The 23,402-nt window shown below is 41.1% G+C and overlaps 1 protein-coding gene across 25 annotated transcripts in view; it reads left to right on the top strand.

The window, feature by feature from the left end:
* The window catches only part of ADGRL2 (adhesion G protein-coupled receptor L2), a 284,260-nt gene that overhangs the window by 30,150 nt on the left and 230,708 nt on the right, over positions 1 to 23,402 (top strand). For all 25 annotated transcript variants that reach the window (XM_077450365.1, XM_077450363.1, XM_077450386.1 and 22 more), the window contains exon 2: positions 19,265 to 19,431. In XM_077450365.1, coding sequence (XP_077306491.1) covers positions 19,359 to 19,431 — 73 coding nt within the window. In that variant the 5' untranslated portion in view covers positions 19,265 to 19,358. The remainder of the gene's footprint in view (positions 1 to 19,264; positions 19,432 to 23,402) is intronic.

Genomic DNA, 23,402 nt, shown 5'->3' with positions numbered 1-23,402 from the left:
AAGCTAGTGGTCATATTGACATGCAGTCTTAACTTAATGTGTTAGTAAACCCGCAGCAGTAAAATCAGTATATGCAGTAAAGCATGCTTGTTATAGTCACTGTGGAACCTAAGAGGTTAATCCTGCTCATCGTATAAAAAGGCTGTTTGGTCCTGTCTCCCCTGATCCTCCCCTTCTTCCACAGTCCCCAATCTATCTCCTAATAGTACAGAGCCGTGGGGGCACCCTGCACATGCTCAGTTTGGTGTTTATTTCTAGAGAGGGTTGTGTTGTGGGTTTTTTTTTTTCCTTTTTTGGGGGGGGGGGGGGGTTCATGTGATCGCCACAGGGCCAATTAACACTGTCCAGATAGAGGGTCGGGAATCATGCAGCCTCATAGGACAGTCTGGGGAGAATGAAAACTCCTCCGAGCTTTAACCAATGTTCTGCCAGTCACTGATAGCAGTCTTGTGACTTCTATGCACTGCTGAGGAAAGGTATTTGGCAGTCTAGATTTACTAAAATAATTGCATTTACATGTACTGTGGAAGACTAGATATAGTGAATGCAGGGTCCTGGGTTTACTAACACTTTAATGGGACCTCTGCATTCCTCATCGCACGCTTAATTTGATTGCCCAGTGACAGGTTTGCTTTTTTTTTGCTATTGCAAAATGTAAGTGGATGTCTGTGTCTTGGAACAGTGAAAAAAAACAGTAAATCTCATCAGTTGGATATTGTGGACACTTTTTATTTTTGTTTTTTGCTATTTTGCCTTTTTTGTATAGCTACCTTGTGTATGCTATGTATTATTTATTACATGCTCTGTTTTGGGTGTTATGCATATTTTTTATTTTTTTTTCGTTAAGTTGCAGATAAGTGTGGGAATGGAAATCTCCCACTGTGTTTAATTCTCGCAAACAAAATCGCTCTCTTGTCGGTGGGAAGTTAAAATGACGCTTTATTAGTAAACCTTCAACCTTTTGCGTTTCATAGGAGAGTGGATTTGTCGGCTGAACACAAAAACTGCATTAGTGTCTGTAAAACATGAGCTACCAATTTGTTCAGATAACGCTTTTAAAATAAATTACCATGCATACGGAAGTGGTCATCCTGACCCAAGCAGCAGTCACAGGGGACATTTTTTTTTCTTTCTTGTGGTGTGTTTTTTTTTTTTTCTCTGGCCTGCCTCATGCCTTTGCTTTTGGCAGGGAAAATGATGTGTCTCTGCTCCTGCAGCCTCTTGGGATATCCCCGTCACAAATCCCAGGAGGCTTCAGGAGCAGAAGGACAGACCTGGCTGCAATAAACCAGAAAAGACAGCAGGCTTCCGACGACGTAGGAGAAGGGAAGAGACCCAGCGTGTGGCAACGGAGCAGCGGATCTCGGCAGGACAATGCTGCATTCGCCGGGCGTGTGTTTTTTTTGTTTTGTTTTTAAAGTTAACCCTCAAAAGTAAAGGTACAGGGAAATAGAACAAATGAGGCACTGGGGCGAAGTTCCTTTTTTAAAGTGAATATTAAAATGTCAATGCAATCTTAAACATGTTTACTGTTATTTACAAAATTCTCAATCTCTTCTAAAATTTGCGACCTTTCATTAAAAATAATACCTAGCGATTCTGCCATTTTTTATATATATATATATATAATTATTATTATTATTTTATACCCTTACTTTTATTGTGACCACGCTCTGTACTTGTTTTGTAGTTCCTGCATTGTGACATGCACTTGAAGTGAAGACTATAAGCTGGCATGCCAGCGCTCATTGCACGGGCATGTTTCACTGTTATCATGCGGAAATTGGCCCAAAAAGAGCTTCTTACAAGAAAGGGTTTTTTTTTTTTTTATTATTTTTTTTTTTTTCTTAGGGTTACTAAACTTTAGGATCCTGCTTTCAATATATCTGGTCTCCCTACCGTACACAGAACATGGAAATACAATTATATTGGTAAATATAAACTGCTAAATACCTTTTCTCATCAGTGGTATATAGCAGTCTTGTGACTTCTATCAGTGTCTGGTTAAGGCTTGTAGGAGCAGTTTTCATTCTCCCCCTGACCGTCCCATGAGGCTGCAGGACCCCTGACCCTCTGTCTGGACAGTGCTTATTGACCCTGTGCTGATCACATGCACCTTTCCAAGAAAAGAAGAAAAACTCTCTAGTAGTACACACCAAACTTACAATGTGCAGCTTGCCCCCAGGGCTCTGTTCTATCAGCAGATAAGATTGGGGACAGTGGAAGTTTGGCAGGATCAGAGAAGACTGAAGCAAACAGCGTTTTTTACACAATGCAAAGGATGAACCTCTTAGGTTCAACAATGAATATAACAAGCATTCTTTACTGCATATACAGACTGATTTTTACAATTGTGGGTTTAGTAACACATTAAGCGACGACTGTATGTCAATATGACCATTGGATATAGAGAGACAAACAATGGACAAATATATTCCGACCTTGACTTTTCTCATAAAAGCTGAGCTTGTTCTGTTCCCTCCAACGTTCCAAGCCTTCCGGTTGGACCTTGAATATCATGGGTAACCTCACTGACCAATAGGTAGGCTAAGGAGGTGGAACCAGTCAAGGCAAAATTTAAACTTTAAAGAGAGAAATTGAGAGTTGAATTGGAGATGCACTGAAATTGCATCCGCCGTGAGTATAACGAGTGTGCTTTACTGCATATAAAGACTGATATTACTGTTATGGGCTTAGTATCACTTTAATTCCGAAATAGTGAACAATTTAGATTCTCTTGGTTAGGTTGTAATGTACATGGGCACCTTAGATCTGTATTTTCCTGTATGGAGGAAGTGAACCTAGCTCTGCTTTTCGAAGTGCTCTGTTTTATGCTGAAGTCGTCTTCTTCTCTTTTTATTTTTTTTCTTTGATTAGTCCTTATGACTAAGGCCTCATGTACACCGCTGCTGGTAAACGGGCATTTAGGAGCAGTTGGGAATTTTTTTCAACTGCTCCTAAACTCTCCTCCATTATCTTATCAGTCCATGTACACAGGCTCATTTCTAGGCAGTTGCGTTTTAGAGGCATTTTTTTTGGAACCCAAAAAAATGCTTTCAGAAGCTGTGCTTAGAGGCATTTCAAACGCTAAACACGGCTACCCGCGTTTTAGGAGCATTTCCATCTAGTGGCGTTTTAAAGGGAACATTTTTTTTCTTTATTACGTTTGAGCCTGCAAAATGCTAAAAACGCATCAAAAACTCAATTATCACTGTATGCAAGCTTGGAATACCATGTGATATTCCCCTCATCAGCCAATTATGCTGTACAATACACAACTTGCATTAAAGGATTTATAGATAGAGAGGAGAGAGATTGGAAAATATATACACATACCTGAGAGTCACCAACAGACCTTCCTCTGGTGGCACGCTTTTCCTTATGTTGGTGTCCATGCAAACTAGACGGGGTCTGACCTTTTCCAAGAGAATGCCAAAGGTGGCAATTGACATGCGTGTAAAATTAAAAATGTTCTCTGGGTAATTACGCAGCTGAACATACATATTAGGAAAGTATCCTGTGGACATGCGTTGAGCCATCAATAGATGTGTCCAGTAGCGACAAACTCTGGTCCTCTCACGCAATTTTCTACGTCTTTGGAGCCTCAGCAAAAGCAACATCAGGAGCATTTCCTCACACATGTTCATCATGGGATCCATATGAACAAAGCAACGAAAAAATAACAGCTAGCTACAAGCATAAATCTTTCTCAGCTGCTACTGTTCTCACAGAATAGCTGAAATGGTTAATAAATACTTGTTTTTAGTGCTTTCTAATCATTTGGGGGGGTCTCCTGAGGTTATCTTTAGTAAACGCTCCTGAACGCAAACGTAGCTAAACACGGCTTGTAAACGCTGCTAAACGCGCATTTTTAAACATGGATTACGAGCTGTGATGTTCCAGTGTGCAGGAGAGGCTGAGAAACGTCCCGGGTACATGAAGCCTAATTCTCCTCCTATTTGAAGGCATTGTAACTTCTGAGTTCCTGTCACTTGAGTCCGGCCTAGTTGTCCTCTCAGGTTTCAGGCCATCTTTGCCTGATGGATGTTATGCCACGGCCTCATAACGTCCTGGCCCCGCTCTTTGCGAGTGGCACGAAATCCGAGGACACAATATGTAGTTTAATCTGTCCTGCGTGATATCCTAGATTCCTATATAATCAGCCCTAGGGTGCAGAGCGAGGTGAGAGCCTGCAAGCATCCCTTCTGTGTTTGTCTCAATAGATCTGCCAATCTGCAAACATTATCAATTTGCCCTTGTGTATTGAGCGGCGTGGAAGGGAGAAACGGCGAGCTGAAAGGGAGAAATCTATTGAAAACAGCTGGAGGTCGTCTAGAGTTACCTTTTTTGCTTTGCAAGTTTCATGTACAGTCGACCCTTGTATTTTTCTTTATCTTTTTTTTACGCTTGTGTTGTGTTCTTCATTTTGTGTCCTTTTTTTTCTTGAGGCTTTTTGTGGCTCGTTTTCTCTATTCTTGGAATTCTTATGCTGTCCAGCATAAAAATACTAATGGTTTGTTTAGTGCTCATTTACATTTTGAGGTTGGGAGGAGTGGTAACAACTATAGTCTAAAGCCCCATACACACTATTAGATTTTCTGCAGATTTTTGTCTTCAGATTTACCAAAACCATGTGATATGAGGTCAAAGCTTAAGACATAAATCAACAGAAAATCTAATAGTGTGTATGGGGTCTAAGCCACGTTTTTGCGGCAAAATGTATCCCCACTGACATGCTTGACAAACGGGATCAACCGCTAAACACAACCTATTCAACTGAATGGTGCTGCTCCGCAACTTCACCATGTTACCACCCCTCCTTTCTAATTCGTCCAACCTGAGAAGGCAAAGCTTCTCTGAATGGCACCTGTGCCTAGTGGCCAGCCTCTTGCGTCCATAATGCAACAGGGCAGCTGCTCAGCATGGGACCTGGAAGCTAGTGGAGATCACTGTACTAGTGGTGTCTACTTCAGTGGTTTCCGGTTTCCAGGGGCATCGGCCAACTATGGTATGGTAACCATTCGGGTTGCACCGATGCCGACACCGAGTGTTTGCATGAGTACTTGTGAAAATGCTTCGATGCTTGATCCGATACCTGGACAGTCGGGGATGATCAGTGCTGCAGTGGGGGGAGTTACAAGCACCAATCTCCCTGTATAGATTTCAATAAAGCAGCTGACAGACACTTCTCCTCCCCCGCCCCCACGGCTTTCCGCTGCTTTATTGAAATCTATACAGGTAGATTGGTGCTTGCACCAATCATCCTTGACTCTCCCCTGTGTCCTTCTCCATGTCCTTCTTATTGTTCTCCTCTGGTCCCCCTCTATGTCCTCCATGCTTCTTCGGTCCCTGTCCATGTCCTCCATGCTCCTCCGGTCCCCCTCCGTCCCTGGATCTGTCAGGATGGAGAGCCGAGGAAGGAGCTGGTAAATTAATTTACCGGCTCCTTCCTTTTCCAAATGCAGTCAGTGATCACTGACTCTGTCCATTCATAACTGAGCATCGTAAACTGTTTACCGTGCTTCAGTTTATGAATGAACAGGAGCCTCTGTGTCCTGTCCATTCATCTTCAGTGCAGCTGAGGCTGCAGAGAAAGTGACTGGGGAATCTCCGTCGTCTGTCTCAAAGGGGATATATTATAAACAGTCCACTGTCACATGACCTAAAAAAAAAAAAAAATCGGTACCTGCGAGTACTGGGGCGGGAAATACTCGGTCTCGAAGTGGTATCGGTGCAACCCTAGTAACCATTTATAAAGTATCCATACCTGGAATAATTCTTTTAAAATGTAAGTTTACCATCCCCATGCTGAAACTGAAGTTTTATTTAAAAGCATACGGAAAAATGTATTTTGTTTGATAGCTTATCAGAAATTCAACAAAGATTTTGGCAAAGTTTCTGTACACATGTTGATTCCCATATAAACAAGGCCTTCGTCCTTTGTTCCTCTAACCATCTCCTGGATTTGTAGATGCCAAATTCTGCTTTTTTTTTTTTTTTTTTTTTTTTAAATCCTTGCACTTAATGCAGAATACCAACATGGAGCGCAAAGATGGCTTTCTAATAGTGCAGTGCATTGAAAAACATATCTGTTGCCCATGTTATCACACTAGGAATGCATTTCTTTGTCACATTACTGATGGGTCCATCTAAAGAAGTTCAGTTTGAAGGTACTGGTATGAACGGGCTTTAAATGTTTTTTTTTTTTTTACCAATCGGCTTTATTAATCCTGTCTCTGTGGAACTTTTTTTTTTTTTTATCTCCTGCAGCCATTTTTTTTATTTTTTATTTCTTCCATAAAGACTAAAACATTGTGCAAGTCACACCACTTTCCCCTCCAAGCTGCAGACGTCTTTGTGATTTCTTTTCAATCTCGGCTTTACTATGGCCAACTCCTTGTTGATATTGATGACCCAGTATGACACATCTTAAGTCATTATTATTTCATTTAGTGGCTGTATGTATAGACCAAGTGGGAATCTGACTATCGATTGGCTGAATGGCTTGTAACATTGATTTATGAGTCAAGGATTTTGTGTGCTGAGCCAAACACAGTAGAGATTGCATCTTATGTGTCCATTGATTTTGTTTCAGATTTCACTTCGGAGTAATTAGACTATGATCTCACAGATGTTAACATTAAATTCACTTTCTGTACAAAACAAATCTCTTGGATTGTACGGAATTTCCTTGCATGCTGCCATATTTGCAGGAGGCTGGCCAGATGTGGTTGATCACAGTGCATATGATTGAAGTTTCCCTATATGCTTCCTTGGAAAAAGATCTCCGAAAGAGAGAAGTTCTACATCATGGGTGCTCAACCTGTGGCCCTCCAGCTGTTGTGCTACAAGTCCCATATTGCCTCTGCCTTTGGGAGTTCATGCCTGTAACTGTCAGCCTTGCAATGCCTTATGGGACTTGTAGTCCTGCAACGGCTGGAAGGACACTGGTTGAGTACTTATGTTCTACATGGTGATATGGCCAAGACTGGCATTTGAAAACTGTAGCCCATCTTGAGTTTTTGTAGCAGGTAGTGATCTACCCTTAAGCCTACTGTCCATTATTTGGCCTTTGTCAGATTGCGCTATTGTAAAGGCCATGGGCATGGGTCTTTTTCCTTTGCTTTGGAGAAAATGTTCCGGTTAATAAAAATGAGTTCCTGCAATCTTTGGACAGGCACTGCTTTAGTAACAATGAAGAAAAACAAACCTTACCTTTTTGCAATGGGTCCACTTCCCCGCTCCAAGAGCTACCTGTTAATTTTGCCTACAACGGGTAGGCAAACATTGGCCCTCCAGCTGTTTTGGAACTACAAGTCCCTTGAGACTTTGCAAATCTCTTACAACCACAATCATGACTCAATGGTACTTTGGCAACAGCTGTAGGGCATAACCCTGGCCTTAGAAGATAAATAAGATGATATGCTTGCCCTATTCCTTACACCCACAGGCTTTCTCGGCTTGGTGACCAGTCATTTTGAAGCCTCTTCCCTTTTTTCTGCGAAACCCGTCGTAGTGCTCTGACGATGGCGCATACAATGCAGGACCAGCAGTCCTACATGGTATGTGTGGATGTTGATGGGCCTTTTCACAACTTGAGATTGTTTGGACAGTGGTGGAGAGTGCCTGCTGCTGGGTAGCAAGGAATAAACAAAGTTTATCACCCAAATCATGGTATTTTTCTTCCTTGGAGTTCAAGCTTAAGGCTCGGTTCACACAGGACGCGGCACGACTTGCAGCGCCGCGACCTGCCGCGACCTCAGCGGCGACTTGCAAAACGACTTCTGTATAGAAGTCAATGCAAGTCGCCCGAAGTCGCCGCCAAAGTAGTACAGGAACCTTTTTTCTAAGTCGGAGCGACTCGAGTCGCTCCTATTAGAACGGTTCCGTAGTACAGAACGGGGGCGACTTGTCAGGCGGCGAAGTCGCCTGGGCAAGTCGCCCCTGTGTGAACCGAGCCTTAAAGTGAAACTTCCTTGGCTTTTACAGCCAAGGAAGCTGGCATTTTGGCCTCTGTTTGATCTGCAAATATGATCAGTTATGACACCTGCCATTTGATGGCCTGACAGTTCATTGAGCAAAAACAGTTGTGACGGTTATCATTCATGGGATGTTTTGGGAAACCATTAAATCACTTAGCTCAGGGCTCGACAAAACCCGGTCGCCAGGTCGCATTGGCGACTAGAAATAGCGACCTCGCGCCTGGGGCAGCACAGCTGGGGGTATCCTGTCTCTGTGGACCCCCCCAGCGTGATCGCGCCGGGCCGTTCCGCCGGCGGCCGAAAATTTAGGCCGCGGCTTTGAGGCCTTCTGCGGTCCTATGATTCCTTATGGAATCTGGCGCCCTCTTGTGGTCGCCGTTGGTATGACAGACCAGTAATTCTAATGAAGCTTCCTCTGAGTGTTTTATATTACCTGCCTTTTCTTCCCTTTATTTAGAACCCCCTAAACATTATATATATTTTTTATTCTAACACCCTAGAGAATAAAATGGTGGTTGTTGCAATACTGTCTGTCACACCGTATTTGTGCAGCGGACTTACAAGCGCACTTTTGTTGGGAAAAATAATTTAGTTAATAAAAAAATAAGACAACAGTAAAGTTAGCCCAATTATTTTTTATATTGTGAAAGATAATGTTACGCCGAGTAAATTGATACCCAACATGTCACGCTTCAAAATTGCACCCGCTCATGGAATGGCGACAAACTTTTACCCTTTAAAATCTCCATAGGCGACGTTTAAAAAAATTCTACAGGTTGCATGTTTTGAGTTACAGAGGAGGTCTGGGGCTAGAATTATTGCTCTCGCTCTACCGATCACGGCGCTACCTCCTATGTGTGGTTCGAACACCGATTTTATATGCGGGCAGGACAGGGCGCGTTTAAAAATTATTATTTTTTCTTCTTATTTTAACTTTTTTTTTTTTTTTTTTCCACTGTTCTTTTAAAAAAAATGTTGTGTCACTTTTATTCTTATTACAAGGAATGTAAAAATCCCTTGTAATAGAAAAAGCATGACAGGTCCTCTTAAATATGAGATCTGAGGTCAGAGAGACCTCGGATCTCATATTTACACTAAAATGCAATTGAAAAAAAAATTGTCATTTGAAAAAAATATATAAAATGTCCCTCTAAGAGCTATGGGCAATGACTTGGAGACGGGGTGGGGGGGGGGGGGGGGCAGGGACGGGGGGGTCGGCGACGGCGCTGCTATCTTCCCCTCACTCGTCTCCATGTCAGGCCAGGGACAGGTCCGGATCGCCGTCACGGACCTGGCTCCTAACTTTTTAAGCTGGCTCCTAGATTCCAAGCAAATTTGTCAACCCCTGACTTAGCTTCACTTTAAGGCTTTGTTTAATCTTTGTTTTGCCAGCAACACATTTCCTGTCCTAAGCTGTCCTAGGCTAAGGAGCAGCAGTGTCACCTTTAGGCTGCTCTCCTGGTGTGGGATAAAAAGACCTCTCTTCTCTTCACATATCCATTTTCATAGAGGGGGAAGGTTGATTACCATTCACAGGATTTCTGGCAGGATCAACGGTTATTTTTCTGGACTTACAGAAAATATTCTTGTGGTGGCTGCTTAATTCCACTTGATTTAATGGTAAGGGCCGGTAAACTGCAATATATTAAAAGTTTACTATTGGGTTTAGATTTACTTTAAACATTAGACTTGTCAATTAACTAAACTTCCCATGTTCAAGCAGTCATCCTTATGTATTAAAAGACCCTAAGGAAATAATTTTCTTTTTGCATTGCAAGAATAAAATGTGGAATTTAGCCTGGTTGTGATAGACAATGAGATCTGTCCCCCTTCAGTTTGGTAAATCTGTCCTGATAACCACTTCTGAGCAGGTGGTGCATATGATCACACCTGCATACCCGTGTCTCTCTCTTCCCACCATTACTTGGGGGACAAAGAATCCCTAGAAAGTGGCATGTCGCCTTCTACATTAAAATAGGTTTATGCAAAGCTTTAACGCTGCAGCTGACAATCTCATCCCCTAACGTCACCTCTCTTGCTCCCCTCTCAGCAGACAGCAAGCTCAGCACCAGCCTCGTCTTCATCCAAAATTCAGGTTGTTGGTTTTCAGTTTTTTTTTTCTTTTTTTGTTCCAGATGTCTTCACGGTTAGCACAGCGCAGGATATTTGGAAATTGGGGAATACGATCTGTTTGTATCACCAAATAAAGAGCCGTCTTAATAGATGCAGCTGCAGAAATGCCTTTAAGCCTGCCTGTGGTGTCCAACAGTATTAGCATATTTAACTTGCTTCTCAGCAGGGCACTAAGATGTAACAGTTGTAATTGACTTAAAGAATCTCTTCCATTTCCTTTTCACCCCCCCCTCAGACTCGGCGAACTGGAGATGTCTTATTAGCCGCCGATCACCAATACGTGATCCAGAGGAGGCATAAATCATTAATAGGCTCTGCATTAACGTAATGCAGTTTAAAGGCAGAAGCGGGAAGTGAGGGGTGCAGCCACTTAGTACTGAGTTACGCGAATGTACGGGAGGAAGGTGGCTGTTCCACTGGAGGGATGGCTGCCTTACGGGCCTGGTGGGAGGGGAAAAAAGTAGGTAAGAAACCTGTATTTATAGCATCACTGTTTACAAAAGAAGAGGATTATGTGAAGGAGTGTAAAGCTGGAAGCCATCTTGGAGCAGCAGCAATGTTTTTCTGTAAAATAATAATGTGATTAAAATAGAGTAGAAAGTGTTTGTATATCTATGGACCTGTGACATTGTTAAAAGCTCAGATGTCAAGAGGTGACTGGGAAACTTCTGTGGTTTGACTTTAGCAGAGGACTACAGGAGCTTGGGCTACTTTTGCTGCCATAACTGTTGACTCTATACTTCAGGCTGAAGGAATATCGGCCTACTTGTGCCTGGAGGGATTGTAGAAATTCCTCTTGGGTATTTTTAAGTTTTAAGATGGTTCATGATTAATGTTGGGGCCAAAAAATCCTTCTAATGGATGTTGAAAAAATGTGTACATGCATTGGATAATTATGCTGTTTTGTTGGCTATGGTGGAGGGAGGGGTAGCACCTGAGGACGGAGGAGCTGCTTATCTTAGAAGCTTGGGAAGGTGGACACACAGCAGTAACTGACCTAAAGTAATCCTAACTGGTCTATGTCATCTAAGAATGCTCAGTTGAAATGTGTTCTGATGTCCCTATAGATATTCAAAGGTTCCAATTGGGTAATGCACGCCCTGCTGGCTCCCTTAGGGCAGAGGCAGCTGATAGATGACCAGATAGAGATCGCATTTTCTTCTGAATGTCCACTAAGTATCGGAGATAGGAATTCACAACCATACAGAGTTCAGAAGATGACTTTTAGTGAAGTATGCTTAATCGCTTGAACCGCAAAAACAAAATGTAGTCTTGTCATTATGTTGAGTCATTTTCTAACCACCTGGAGGCAAAAATTTAAATTCCATTTTCTGTGAAGAGTGAGTTTTATGTTGATCAATAGTCACTTCTAGAGAGGCATTTCTTAAAAAAATGGAGGACATCAGAAAGAAATGATTGTTGGTAACCACCAGGTGTTAGTTTTGTAACTGTGCTAGAGGTTACAGTTCTGATTGGATTGTTTACCATGGGTCACACTTTTTTTTTTTTTTTTTATACAGTTTATATATTGAGCACCCTCCACAAGAATCATCAGTGGCCCATAGCTGGTAGTCCTGCCATATCTTCAGCACTGCAAGGCGAATTGTGCTTCAGACAATAAATTCAATTTTAATAATTGAATATAAAATATAACAGAATGATTATGTAGCTTGGTTCAGGGTTGGCGGGAATCTGTATCTTCTCAGTAGAAGGAGCCTGGCGCCAAAGGCCTTATCACCACAGGTCTTTTCTATCAGATTATTGAATTCTGAAAAATAATTTAATGAAATGTGTACACCGGTCATCATTATGTGGGTTATCTTAAAGATAACAGATGTTTATGGCATTTTCAGAAGCCATTTTCAATTGTTAATGTTCTTCCTGTTTTTTATAAGTCTGTGTAGTCCATTTTCTCTCTTCAGTCCTAAAACATACTGGTAGTTTATTTGGCCACTTTAATAAGAACTGTGCACCTGGTGCTCGTCTTTTCAAATCTTTGGCCCGGCCTCCTATCTTGAAAAAGGGTCGCAAAGATCAATGAATCCTCTGCTGACTTTTTTTTCTTTTTTCTTTCTGCGTATTAAGCTATATGAGTTAATACACATGTAAAACGTTGGAAGAAAAGTACATTTCTAAAGTCTAAAAATAATTAAAAACACAATTGTAAAGTTAAATAGAAACCAAGTTCCAAAAGACCTGTAGGAAGTGTGCTATGCAAATTTCTATCCATATGGTAAATAATTTGTGGGCTTCTGACCATCATGCCTATGTGAGCTTGTTTGCTTTCCCATTCTAAAACGCACTAATATGGAGTTGGCACCCTCTTTGCAGCCGTGATGACCTCCACTCTTCTGGAAAGGCTTTACCACAAAAGGTCGGAGTGTGTCTGTGGGCGTTTTGTGTTTATTCAATCCAACATCAGCCAAAGAGCATGTGTGAGGTCAAGTATTAATGTTGGATGAGCAGACCTGGCTTACAATTGGCATTGCTGGTCATCCCAGAGGTGTTGTGGCCCGCACCAAGCCCTGCCCTCAATCTTTTTGGAGTCCCTCAATGTGAAACTCATCAAACTGTGTCTTTATGGAGCTGGCTTTGTACACAGGGACACGGTTTTGTGTTGGAACAGAAAATAACCTTCTATAAACAGTTGCCCCAAGGTTGGAAATGCACAGTTGTCTAAAAATGTCTTTGTATGTGGTTACCCTCCACTGGAAACACAAATGTAATTATTTGGAAGGGTGGTTACATATATTTGGTCATATAGTTTGGATGTGATGCTCAGGTACCCTGGCTACTAAAGCCGGTCATAGGTGGTTCAAATCTTGGCTGATTTTAGCAAGGACTGGCCGAGACTCAAACGATCTATTGGCAGGCTTATTGTACCAAAGTCGATCCATTAATCAACTTCAGTACAGCCAGCATACCGGATTTTTACATAAGATTTATTTGCAGCGGCAATAGCCGCCGGCAACAATGACTGTGTTCTCCCGCAGGGATGGCTTCTGTGTTTGCAGGAAAGAAAATCGTATCTATGGCCTACCTTAGAGTACCTTTTGTGTGCACTGGATGCATATTGGCCATAACAAATGTATATATCAATTTACACTCAGCTGCAGGAAGTTAATTTTGTTTATTTCTATTTTGTGCATACTGCTGTGGTTGGCATTATAGAGAAGACTTGCAAAACTGGATATGATGTAAGCCTCCAGGTTAGCTTTACCTAATTGGAGCTCTTTTTATACTGACCCTAACTTTAAGGATGTGTTTGTGGTTCTTGTCCCAGAATCGGAGTGGAAATAACCAGTTTTCTTTTGGGGAAACTGGTGCTCCAATATGGGAGTATTAAACGCATGACCAATAAGTAGTATACAACAGACTAAGGGCTTTATTTACCCCAACAACACCGTAAAACACATGTCAACAATGCAGTCTACTGCGTGAGGGTTAACGAGTGTCAGTTTTTGCAAAATGTTGCATTTTGTGAGTTTTTAATAAAAAAAATAAAATAAAAAATGGCTTTCTGAAGACCTGCACTCATTTCTAACCATGACTGGCTGTTTGACCTCTTTTAGTGGTGTTGTTTTATTGGCCGCTTATTCATCCATTGCTGACAGTATGATAATTTAGACTCATCTTCTGTTTTTATTGTTCTGCCTCACTGTTGTATGGAGAGGGCTTTGCAGCTGAATCAATAGATAGGACACATAAGTGAATATAGATTGTACCCGTGTGACCCACTAATGCAGAAGGTGTTAATGTGTCTAGCAGAGTGAGGACATGCCTCGAATGTCTACTCCTTCACCACTAACATGGACCATATGGCTTTTGTTTGGTCACATTTTCCAAAGTTCTTCTTTAAATTATCACTGCTCTCTTTTAGTGTGTGTGTTGAGGGAAGTGGAAACGTGTTTTTAATTATATTGTCTGAGAAAGTCAATGTTAGACCCGTCCACAAGTCCTCTCAATTTTTTATTTATGTCCATCTTGTTAGCCTTAAGCTGTTCATTACCTGAGCTTGAGCATATGTATCTATTTGTATGACGTTCTTGTTAGGCTCTTGATGCACAGAGGTGGACATATTAATGCAGGATAGAAGAGCCAGTAGGGTCAATTTACATTCAGTAAATGGTGGGTAGGCGCATCCCTCTGTTGATGTCACTAGAAAAGGTTTTAACAAGATTTAGGAGCCCACTGAACTATATTATTTTATTTAGTCCTTTATTTTGAATGTCTGAAGCTTTCGTCTTGGCTTACAATTTGATGGCCAAGTAGACATTTTTATGGAAATGTTGCCCAGTGTTTGTTGGTATGGCTAGTAGTTTTTATTATTTTCCATTAATGTCCTATTATCCAGCTGCTTGTTTTAGGGCTTCTTTTAGTGTTGTGCTCGTGGGAGTGTGACTGTTCGCAATTTTTGGCGACCACACTGTATAAAAGACCAATGTTATGTCACATTGCTCCTGTTCAGGGCAAACTGCAGAATCGGCAAAACATGGCGTGTGTATATATAAAAAAATATCAATTTTTATACCTGAATAAGATCTGGCCAACCTGACAACAACTATAACAAGTTGTCAATTTTTGTAACTTACGGCTGTCACCTGGAAGAGTATGCATTCTGGTATCCATAGCATTTCTAATACAAGGTTTTCTATTGGTGTGACTGAACATCTACCAGTCATATGCACAGTGCCATCTGGTGGCTGACGGGGACAAGCACACCCCGATTTACTCTGGAAATGTGGCAAGGTATGCAGGGTTCATATTTTTGTGTGATTCACATCTGCCAACAATGCTGTACAAAAGGAAAGCCAAAAAAGGAATACAAAGTTTTTTAATTGTGTTGTATCTCATGCATTTTTAGAGGCATGTGGACATCATTGGAAGGTAGTACTTCCTAGGATTCTTTAAGCTACCTCTATGACTATACCTTTATATGGACACTTCCAATGTTAAGAGGGAGCATAAGGTGTCTGTGCACACACCCGTAAAAAAAAAATTGCTTTACCAATTTGTGGCAAAGCAACCCTCCTATCCCCAGCAGCATGTACTTGCATTACTGTTGTACCCTTCCCAAAGCATGAGAACCTGAAGGAAATACTTGGTAGCTCATGTGACTCACTCTATATTACTTCGTTGGACCTATTGGCCAGGGGTCTTGTCTATATTCCCCTCTCACACGTACCTGGGAACAAAGCATTGGGGAAAGCACAAATCTCTTTAAAGAAAGCTTGTACAAATTAAACTCGAATTCCGAATATAATCTGTCCATATTGCCATAAGGCAATTTTTAAATGCCAAGCTTTAAAAATTAGGGGGTAGGTGTCCACCCCTCCCCCCCCCCCCTTTTTTTTTTTTTTTTTTTTTTTTTTTTTTTTCCAATGACGGTTTACCAGAGATGCAGCCTGCAGTGTCCATTATTCTGAGCTGAGAGCCATGTGTGGGAGGGGTAAAAATATGAGCCTATTTTCTTCATATGACCTGAAGATCGCCTCTCTTGTTGTTTGATTCCTGATCATCCTGCAAACATATCTGAAATATTACATGCATGTAAAACATTCTATTTTCAGTAAGACTAAAAATGCTTCAGCACATTACAAGCAGCTCGGTTAAAGGGGGAGCTGTCAGGAGCGGAGAGATTCCGGTAATTCATTGGTGAAGCAGAGAAAGGGAGAGAGAGGCTCGTGCTAAGCAGCAAGGCATTAACGGGCTTTTTATATGTCAGCATTATAGCATCTATGATAGGCCTTTTACTCAACAAAGGAAGATCATGATAAGATCTTTGCTGAAAAGATTCTAGTACGGGTTTATATCAGAAATGTCTGTTTTGTCCGGGTTGCTGGCGTTTGGAAGGAAATTTATGATAGTCAGATTGCTTGGAAGGCACGGGAATATTTCAGTAAATTCCTGTGCTGCATTTTAAGTGGCGAGTTTATTATATGTATTAATTGGATCGGAAAGGCCAAACAAAAAGCAATAGTTATGGTACGCAGATAGGGTGATACTTTTATTTTCTTGCATATGCATGCATTTGCTTGTAGCGGGAAGAGAGACCTCTCTCATGTTCGAAGTACTAACAGTCCAGTTACTTCATCAAAACCCTCCCCATTTCAGATTTAAAGTGTAAGTCCAGCCATTTTCTATTCTTTTTAGATTTGTATTGTTTGGGTAACAAAACCACTGTTGGGGTTTATACTGCTGTGGTCCATTAGAGAGATCTCCCCTTCTCTACCCCTCATAGGAAGTAAATGTTAATCGCCAACATCAACATAAAAATAATTTTTTATTGTTTTAATAGGGAAGACTAGAACCTGCATCAAATTTTTATTGTGGTCATGTTAACCCCTACTTTCTGTTTGGTAAAGCCGTTGTCACCAGCAAGTAGTCTGAAGCAGCCTTCCTCAACCTTTTGTGATGGTCAGTGGAAAGACTGCTCCTTGCACGTGTGGTCATTGTGAAGAATTACCCCCTTACAGATGGCTAAAAAGATCATTGGTGTCAGTGGGAACTTATCTGAGAGGCTAAATCTCAAGGAATCCCTAGCAACATCTAGAGGAACCCTAGTTGAGAAACCCTGGTCTAAAGAAACCGTTCTCAACCATGTTGGGTTCCATGGGACAAACAATTTCTCCAGCGCTCAAAAGGACAGTCGCCAGACAGGGATGTAATGCAGCGTCTATGTAACCTCCAGGACTATGCTTCAGCGTGCTGCTCGCCTCAGACAGGAATCCAACTATGCACTGTAAAAACATACAGAGGGTGCAAATGCCTAGTTCATTAGTCAAGGTTTATTTAAAGAAACCAAATAGCTAAATGAACACTCGCAAAAAACAGAAGTAATACACATGACCACAATCTCCGATGGTGAATCAATGTGGCAACAAGTGACCAAACAATTGGCATTGTTGGCAAGCTAACCAAATTCCACTTGTTTTGTCACTCGTCGCCATGTTGATTGACATGAGATTGTTGTCATGTGTATTACTTCTGTCTTTTGTTAGTATTCATTTGGCTGTTCGGTTTCTTTTAGTTAATATGCACACCTGCGTTGGTCCCTAACTCTGACATGGGGCTCGGAGTTCCTGTTCACAGGCTGGGGACACTTCCATGGTCATAGGGGAGGGATATATGATGTTTGATAGTAGCATACACTCCCGATTGATCCACATAGTGGGTGGCACCCTTGCTGAGGGGTGGGGCAAAATCTGGTGGGGGTCTGCTTGGACTTGTTTTCTGTGGACATATCTAGAGGTAACCGGAGGAAGCCGGTCGTTCACCGCTTTGGTTCTGAGGAGTGAATCATGTCATCTGGTCCAGGTTGCAGGTGTTTAGAGACGGTTCCATTTGCTGGTGTACTGTCAAGCCTTTTTATCACGTTTTGTGAGTATGACTACTGCTGTTAGTTTTTATTACATTTTATCATTGGTAATGCACAAGGTCAGTGTGCCCTCCTCCTTTTTTTTTTTTTTTTTTTTTTTTTTATGTTTCAGTTCTAAGGATGCCCATTGTTCTGAGGAGGGCAGCAAGACCATTGGCAATTCCACATTCTCTCTGCACCACCCACCTATAAACTAAGCCCCCAAGCATAGGAGATTGTTTGTTTGTTTTTTTGCATTGCATGTGTGTTGTGGTGTGTGTTTTTTAGATTGGGTAGAGGTAACAGTCGTTTACCAAGGGTTGACAGCTATTGACCATGTTAACACGTGTTGCATGTTATATGTTTTTTGGTGCTCTGTGTTGACTTCTTTAGACCCAATGTGCTAAAATTCGGGAAAAAAAAATGACAGGCCTTATTTTTTAAAATGCAGTGCACTGTAACTCTGGGATGTGAACAGACTCTGTTTTCATTATGGGAAAGATGGAGATCTGTGTTCTAGCACTTTAAAACACGTCAGTGTAAATGGGCCCTCTTAAGTAGGAATCTGATCTGCTGCTAAGGGTTTCTGCCCATCATTGCTCTTTTTACTGCAAGTCTGATTAGTATCCTAGATTGTAAACTCTAATGAGCAGGGCCCTCTGATCCCTCCTGTATTGATTGGTATTGTAAGTGTACTGTCTGCCCTCGTGTTGTAAAGTGCTGCGCAAACTGTTGGCGCTATGTAAATCCTGTATAATAATAATAATTATAATAATATTTCACAATACCAAAAGCTTCTGCATCTGGAATGCAGCTAGCATTCCATAATTGTATATGCGCTGTTAAGCAGAAAGCACATTTAAATATATTTTTTGTACTTTAGGTCATGTTCCCACGTGTCTTATGTTGTAAATGACTACAGATTGTTTAATGTAAAAAAGAAAACCTGCAGAATGTCTACTCCCAGACAATTCATACATTCTTTCTATTTTCTATGCACATAACATTAGCTAGGTTTCATGATCGGCTGTGACTCCATTTTGTTTGTGTTGACTTTAGTCTTTTTTTCTTTGTAGTGTGCCATATTGTGTTGTCTCTTCTTTAGGGGAAGAATTTCAGCTTGACAGGCTGAACTCTTCTTAGGAATGCACAGAATTTTAAGGGTTATTTAAGCATTATTCTTCCTATAGTCTAACAAGCAAGTACCATATGTAAATGTAGCATTACATCTAAGCTGGAATATCCAGTTTTTAACATTTTAATTTTGCTCTCTGAGTCAAGGCAGTCATGGGGTTGGTTAAAGTGCACCGGTCCACTAAATACTGGTGACAAGTAAATCATGGATTCCAATCTTTTGGTTCCGAAATAAAGCGGGCTGTGTATGAATTTATATGTTGAAATCTCTATGCCCCAGCTTTCAAAATGGCTACCTCTTCTGTTCTCCTCACTGGTGATTCCAGTTTTTGGTAAATAAAAGAAGTGTCTAACATCCCAGAGAGAAACCCTGGCAGTTTTGACTTTCAAAATGGCTTCCAAACTAGACTTTAGAAACACATTTTCTAGAAGTAAGCAACCTCTGTGAGACAAATGGTAGCAGTAGACTATATTAGAGGAATACCTTGGGCATCAAAATGACTGTCCTGGTGTACCTCAGAAGCATCACACTTCTGTATTAAATTGTACGTTCAGTTTCTAAAATGGCCGCTTGTGATTTTATATAATTGCTCTATAATGCGTTGATTTTTTTTCCCCTTGTGTATTATTCCACTGAATATCTATTGTTCTCTTTCAGGCATGAATAATGTCTACCCCTCTCCTCAATGAAGTTGGTCTTCTCTGACTGGATTCTTTAAGGAATACAAAGAAATCATTACGAGGGATCAATAATGGTGTCTCCTGGCGGCAGAATGCAAACCCATTGGTTGTTCCTTCTTATTGCCATCTTGCAGTGTACAGAAGGTAAGATTCTCTGTCTAATAAATAACAGCAGGGCTATTAATGGTTCTGACAAGTTGATTCTTGATTTGTGATTTATAAAGATCATGGACTGCGACTTTTTTGTTGTGTGAATGTAGTGTTCTAAGAAAAAATAAAATGGATATGAAGAGACACAGGTCTACCAGAGTACTGAGCAATATGTAGTCTGGTAAACCTGGACAACCAATCAGCAACCTTCTTTTATTCTGTGTGATTGTTGAGGATGCCATGAGTATTGGCCACACTCCTTCTCCTTGCATTATGGAATAAGCCAGGCCACCTGACCGATTACTGTCTACCTGAAATAGGCTTTATAACGAATGTCTATCAAAAAAACACCAATCTGCATTTCCTAAAATGTGAAGAGACAGAACATTGAAGACAAATGTCAGGAGAAGCTGGCTTATTCCGAAATGTGGTGCTAAAGGCATTGTTGGTGTTGTAGACTTGGTAGCCTGTAGCAACCAATGTGATCAGCTTAGCATAGTTATTGAACAATAATTTGAAGAATTGCTATGGAGCACTGTACTGTCCACATTACACCTTTTGAAGGCCAACTCAGTTCACATGTCACCTGGCAAACTGGAATACATATATACACATTGGCTGGTTCTTGTATCTCCTGTAGGATTTTAGTGGCAGGATATCCTCATCAGAATTTCCAGTCCTGCCCATTGTAGAGCCAAATGAATGATGATGTGCCATCAAATAAATACAAGGCCTTTTGACTCTTCTTACAAGTTGCTCCTCACCCAGCACACATTGGTGCCACATTACCAATGGATCATAGAATGCCTGTTTACCCCAGGATTTTAGTAGAGCATATCCTGATGGGTTCAGTTGCCTAGGACCAATCTATGATCCCTCAAATTTCACCAGCCTTTTCGAACACCCTCAACATTTGCTCTGAGCCATCTGGCACTACCCAAAATCGAGTACCACCTTATGCCCCAGGATGTTCTACCAAAAGGTTTCTTTGGTATAAAAATAATTAGGAACTCTGCCTTGTGGCAAGTGGTAGACACGAGGGATCCTGCCATCAAAATCTCAGAGATCAGAGTCTAGCAGAAGGTTCAAGCTGCTGGTGCGCACCCTTTTAGGCTGAGATATACCTGAAAGACTTGATTTGACTCTCTGTTGGCCTTTTAATTTTTTCTTCATGTCTTAATCACAAAAATTAGATTGCCCTCTTATTCGTTGTGAGGAGCAGCTCCTGAAATGCTGACTTGCTATAAAACACGCAATTCAAAAATCTTAGAAACTGCCAACCTGGGGAATTCACAGTGACAAAATAACGCCTTTACGTTATCAATTTGATTTGCATTCCTCAAATGTGAACTTGGCGTCACTAATTTAAATGTCTTTCAAGCTACCTTTTAACTGGAGGCAGATTTAAACCACAAATTCTCATGACTGGGATATTTGCAGCAGTGTGGGGTAATCGCTGGGACAGCTACCTTTCCATTTTATTTTTTTTTCTCCTGCATTTTTTTTTCTTTCTGGTCCCAAGGTTGTAATTCATCAGTCACAAAATCTGCTTCTCCCGCAGGTGACACGCCATGCTGATAGCGATACCAGACACCCGTGTGGGTGCTGGATTATGGATTGAAATTCTTGTTTATCTTTAGGCAGAAGTCATTCCTGGGATTCGGTTGTCTAAAGGCACAGAGGTCTTTTTGTGTCTGTAGTAACATGAATCTTTGTTTAGATTGAACGTGAAGGATTGTGTTTTTTGACATCCCTTCTGTATTATTATTCTGCTTGCTTCTTCTCTGGAAGTCAAGTCAACAATGAACAGTTTGGTGATTTTTATTTTTTTTTTATGTTTCTTGCTAATCAATGCATCGCTGTAATTCTCAACCGAAAAAAGTTGGAAAGTACCCAACTTTTGTTTTCTCTGACGTATTTTAGAAACGCTCCACCGCTGAAGGACTTTTAGTAAACCTGGTTGCTTTTGGTAAGTGATTCAAGGTCCCCTACTACAATATCCTTGCCATAGTACCCTACTGATCTGTTTAACAAAAAATACACCTCTTGGAATGTATTCCCTTATAAAAAAAAAGTCATATGTAACCTGAGGATTGAATTCTACATTCCAAGAGGACAGCAGATATATTTGGTTTATTTTTACAACGTATTCTAGAGGTTTTTAAAGAACAGTAAGACGTTGAGAGTATCTCTCTACAGTTTCATGGAAGGGTTATTCTGCTGTGTGAGCCTAATGTAGATCTTTCTTCCCCTGCTGTGTATAGCCTAAGCTGCCGGCTCTTAGGGAGTACAGCTCACAGGAAGTGTATTTACTGAGTTAATTCTAGTGACTTTGAGCGTGATTGCTGAATCCCCGGACTTCCAAAACTGCACTCTTCCTACCTCGTTTTGTGCAGTTTTTATTTTAGTACGGATATTCCTATGACACGTCTAGTGTGTTTATACATTCTTTATTATTTTGAAAGCTAAAGATTAAAAATGTTCAAGGTATTTATTTTAACTTTAAGTCCAATTTTAAATATTAAAGTTGAATCCCTGAAATTGCAAACTGCGCTCTTCCTACATTTTAATTGTGCAGTTTTTATTTTAGTACAATATTTTTGAAGGACATGTAGTGTGTTTTGTATGTTTTTTACGTTAAGGGCTAAATATTAAACATTTCAATATATTTAGTAGTGGTGCACCAAAATGAAAATTCTGGACCGAAACCAAAATTCGGGATGCACTTGGCCGAAAAATGACATGGACAGTTTTTTTTTTTTTTAAATATCTCTTTTTATATATACAGTAAAACCTTGGTTTGAGAGCGTTTGCGAGACAAACAGCTTTTTTAAAATATATTTTGATTTGATAAACAAGTGATGTCTTGATATACAAGTAGCGTCATGTCGCAACTGAGTACGAAAGAGAAGAAAGGTGCCTCTAAGGCCGCGTACACACGGGCGGACTGTTCGCCCAACTTTGTCCGCTGAACAGTGTTTGGGCGGACAGTCCGCTCGTGTGTGGGCTTTCAGCGGACAGTTTCAGCGGACAGTTTGACGAACAAGGTTTTTCGGAATTTCCGAAAAACTGTCTGCTGAAACCTTGTTTCAGCGAACAGTCCGCTCGTGTGTAGGCTTGTTCGTCAAACAAAGTTGCGCGCATGCTCAGAAAGGATTTTCACGCCGAAAGTTATAATGCAGTGTATAGGACGTCGTATTTTTCGTCCCGTCGTACGTGCCGTTCACGTCATCGCGCACGGTTTCAGCAAACTGTTCGTCCGTCGTGTGTGGCCATGTCCGTCCATGCTAATTTTGAGCGGACTGTTTGCCGAAACTGTTTGACGGACAAAGTTGGGCGAACAGTCCCCGCGTGTGTACGCGGCCTAAGTGTAGCAATATGGTTACATTTAATGAAGGTACAACACTTGGCAACTCACATGGTTGATTAAAAGAGGGACATCTATGTATGCAGGCATCCGGGGTAAAGCTGTCCACTTAGACCGTCCTCCTCACTGCCATTGACTTCGTCCCTTCCACGCTGCGCTCCATGAGTGGTTCAAGCAACGCTTTTAGCTTGCTCTACTGCAGGGTAGTCTTCCGGTCACGCTTGCAGACTGACAGCAGTGAGAGCCGGCAGTGCGGGGGATGGTCTATGTGAACATCTTTACCCCGGATGCCTGCTTATTTAGATGCCTGCTGAATTTTGCTTCTAAACCCCTTGTGGAGGCTTCCATTTGTGGGTGGACATTTTATGGTTACACAACCCATCACATTGTTATAATCTTTTGATATGGACAATAACCTGAAGGACTTATGAATAAATGGTTGTAGAACGGATCATTGGAGTTCCCATTATTTCTTATGGGGAAATTTACTTTGATATACAAGTGCTTTGGATTACAAACATGTTTCCAGAACAAATTATGCTCCCAATCCAAGGATTTACTGTATAATTTGTATTGTGTAAGACTTTTTTAAATATTA

The sequence above is a fragment of the Lithobates pipiens genome, unplaced genomic scaffold, assembly GCF_037356315.1.
Source record: "Lithobates pipiens isolate NorthernLeopardFrog02 unplaced genomic scaffold, aLitPip1_a1.2 Scaffold_23, whole genome shotgun sequence".
NCBI lineage: Eukaryota > Metazoa > Chordata > Amphibia > Anura > Ranidae > Lithobates > Lithobates pipiens.
This window is presented reverse-complemented; position numbering and strand designations above follow the sequence as displayed.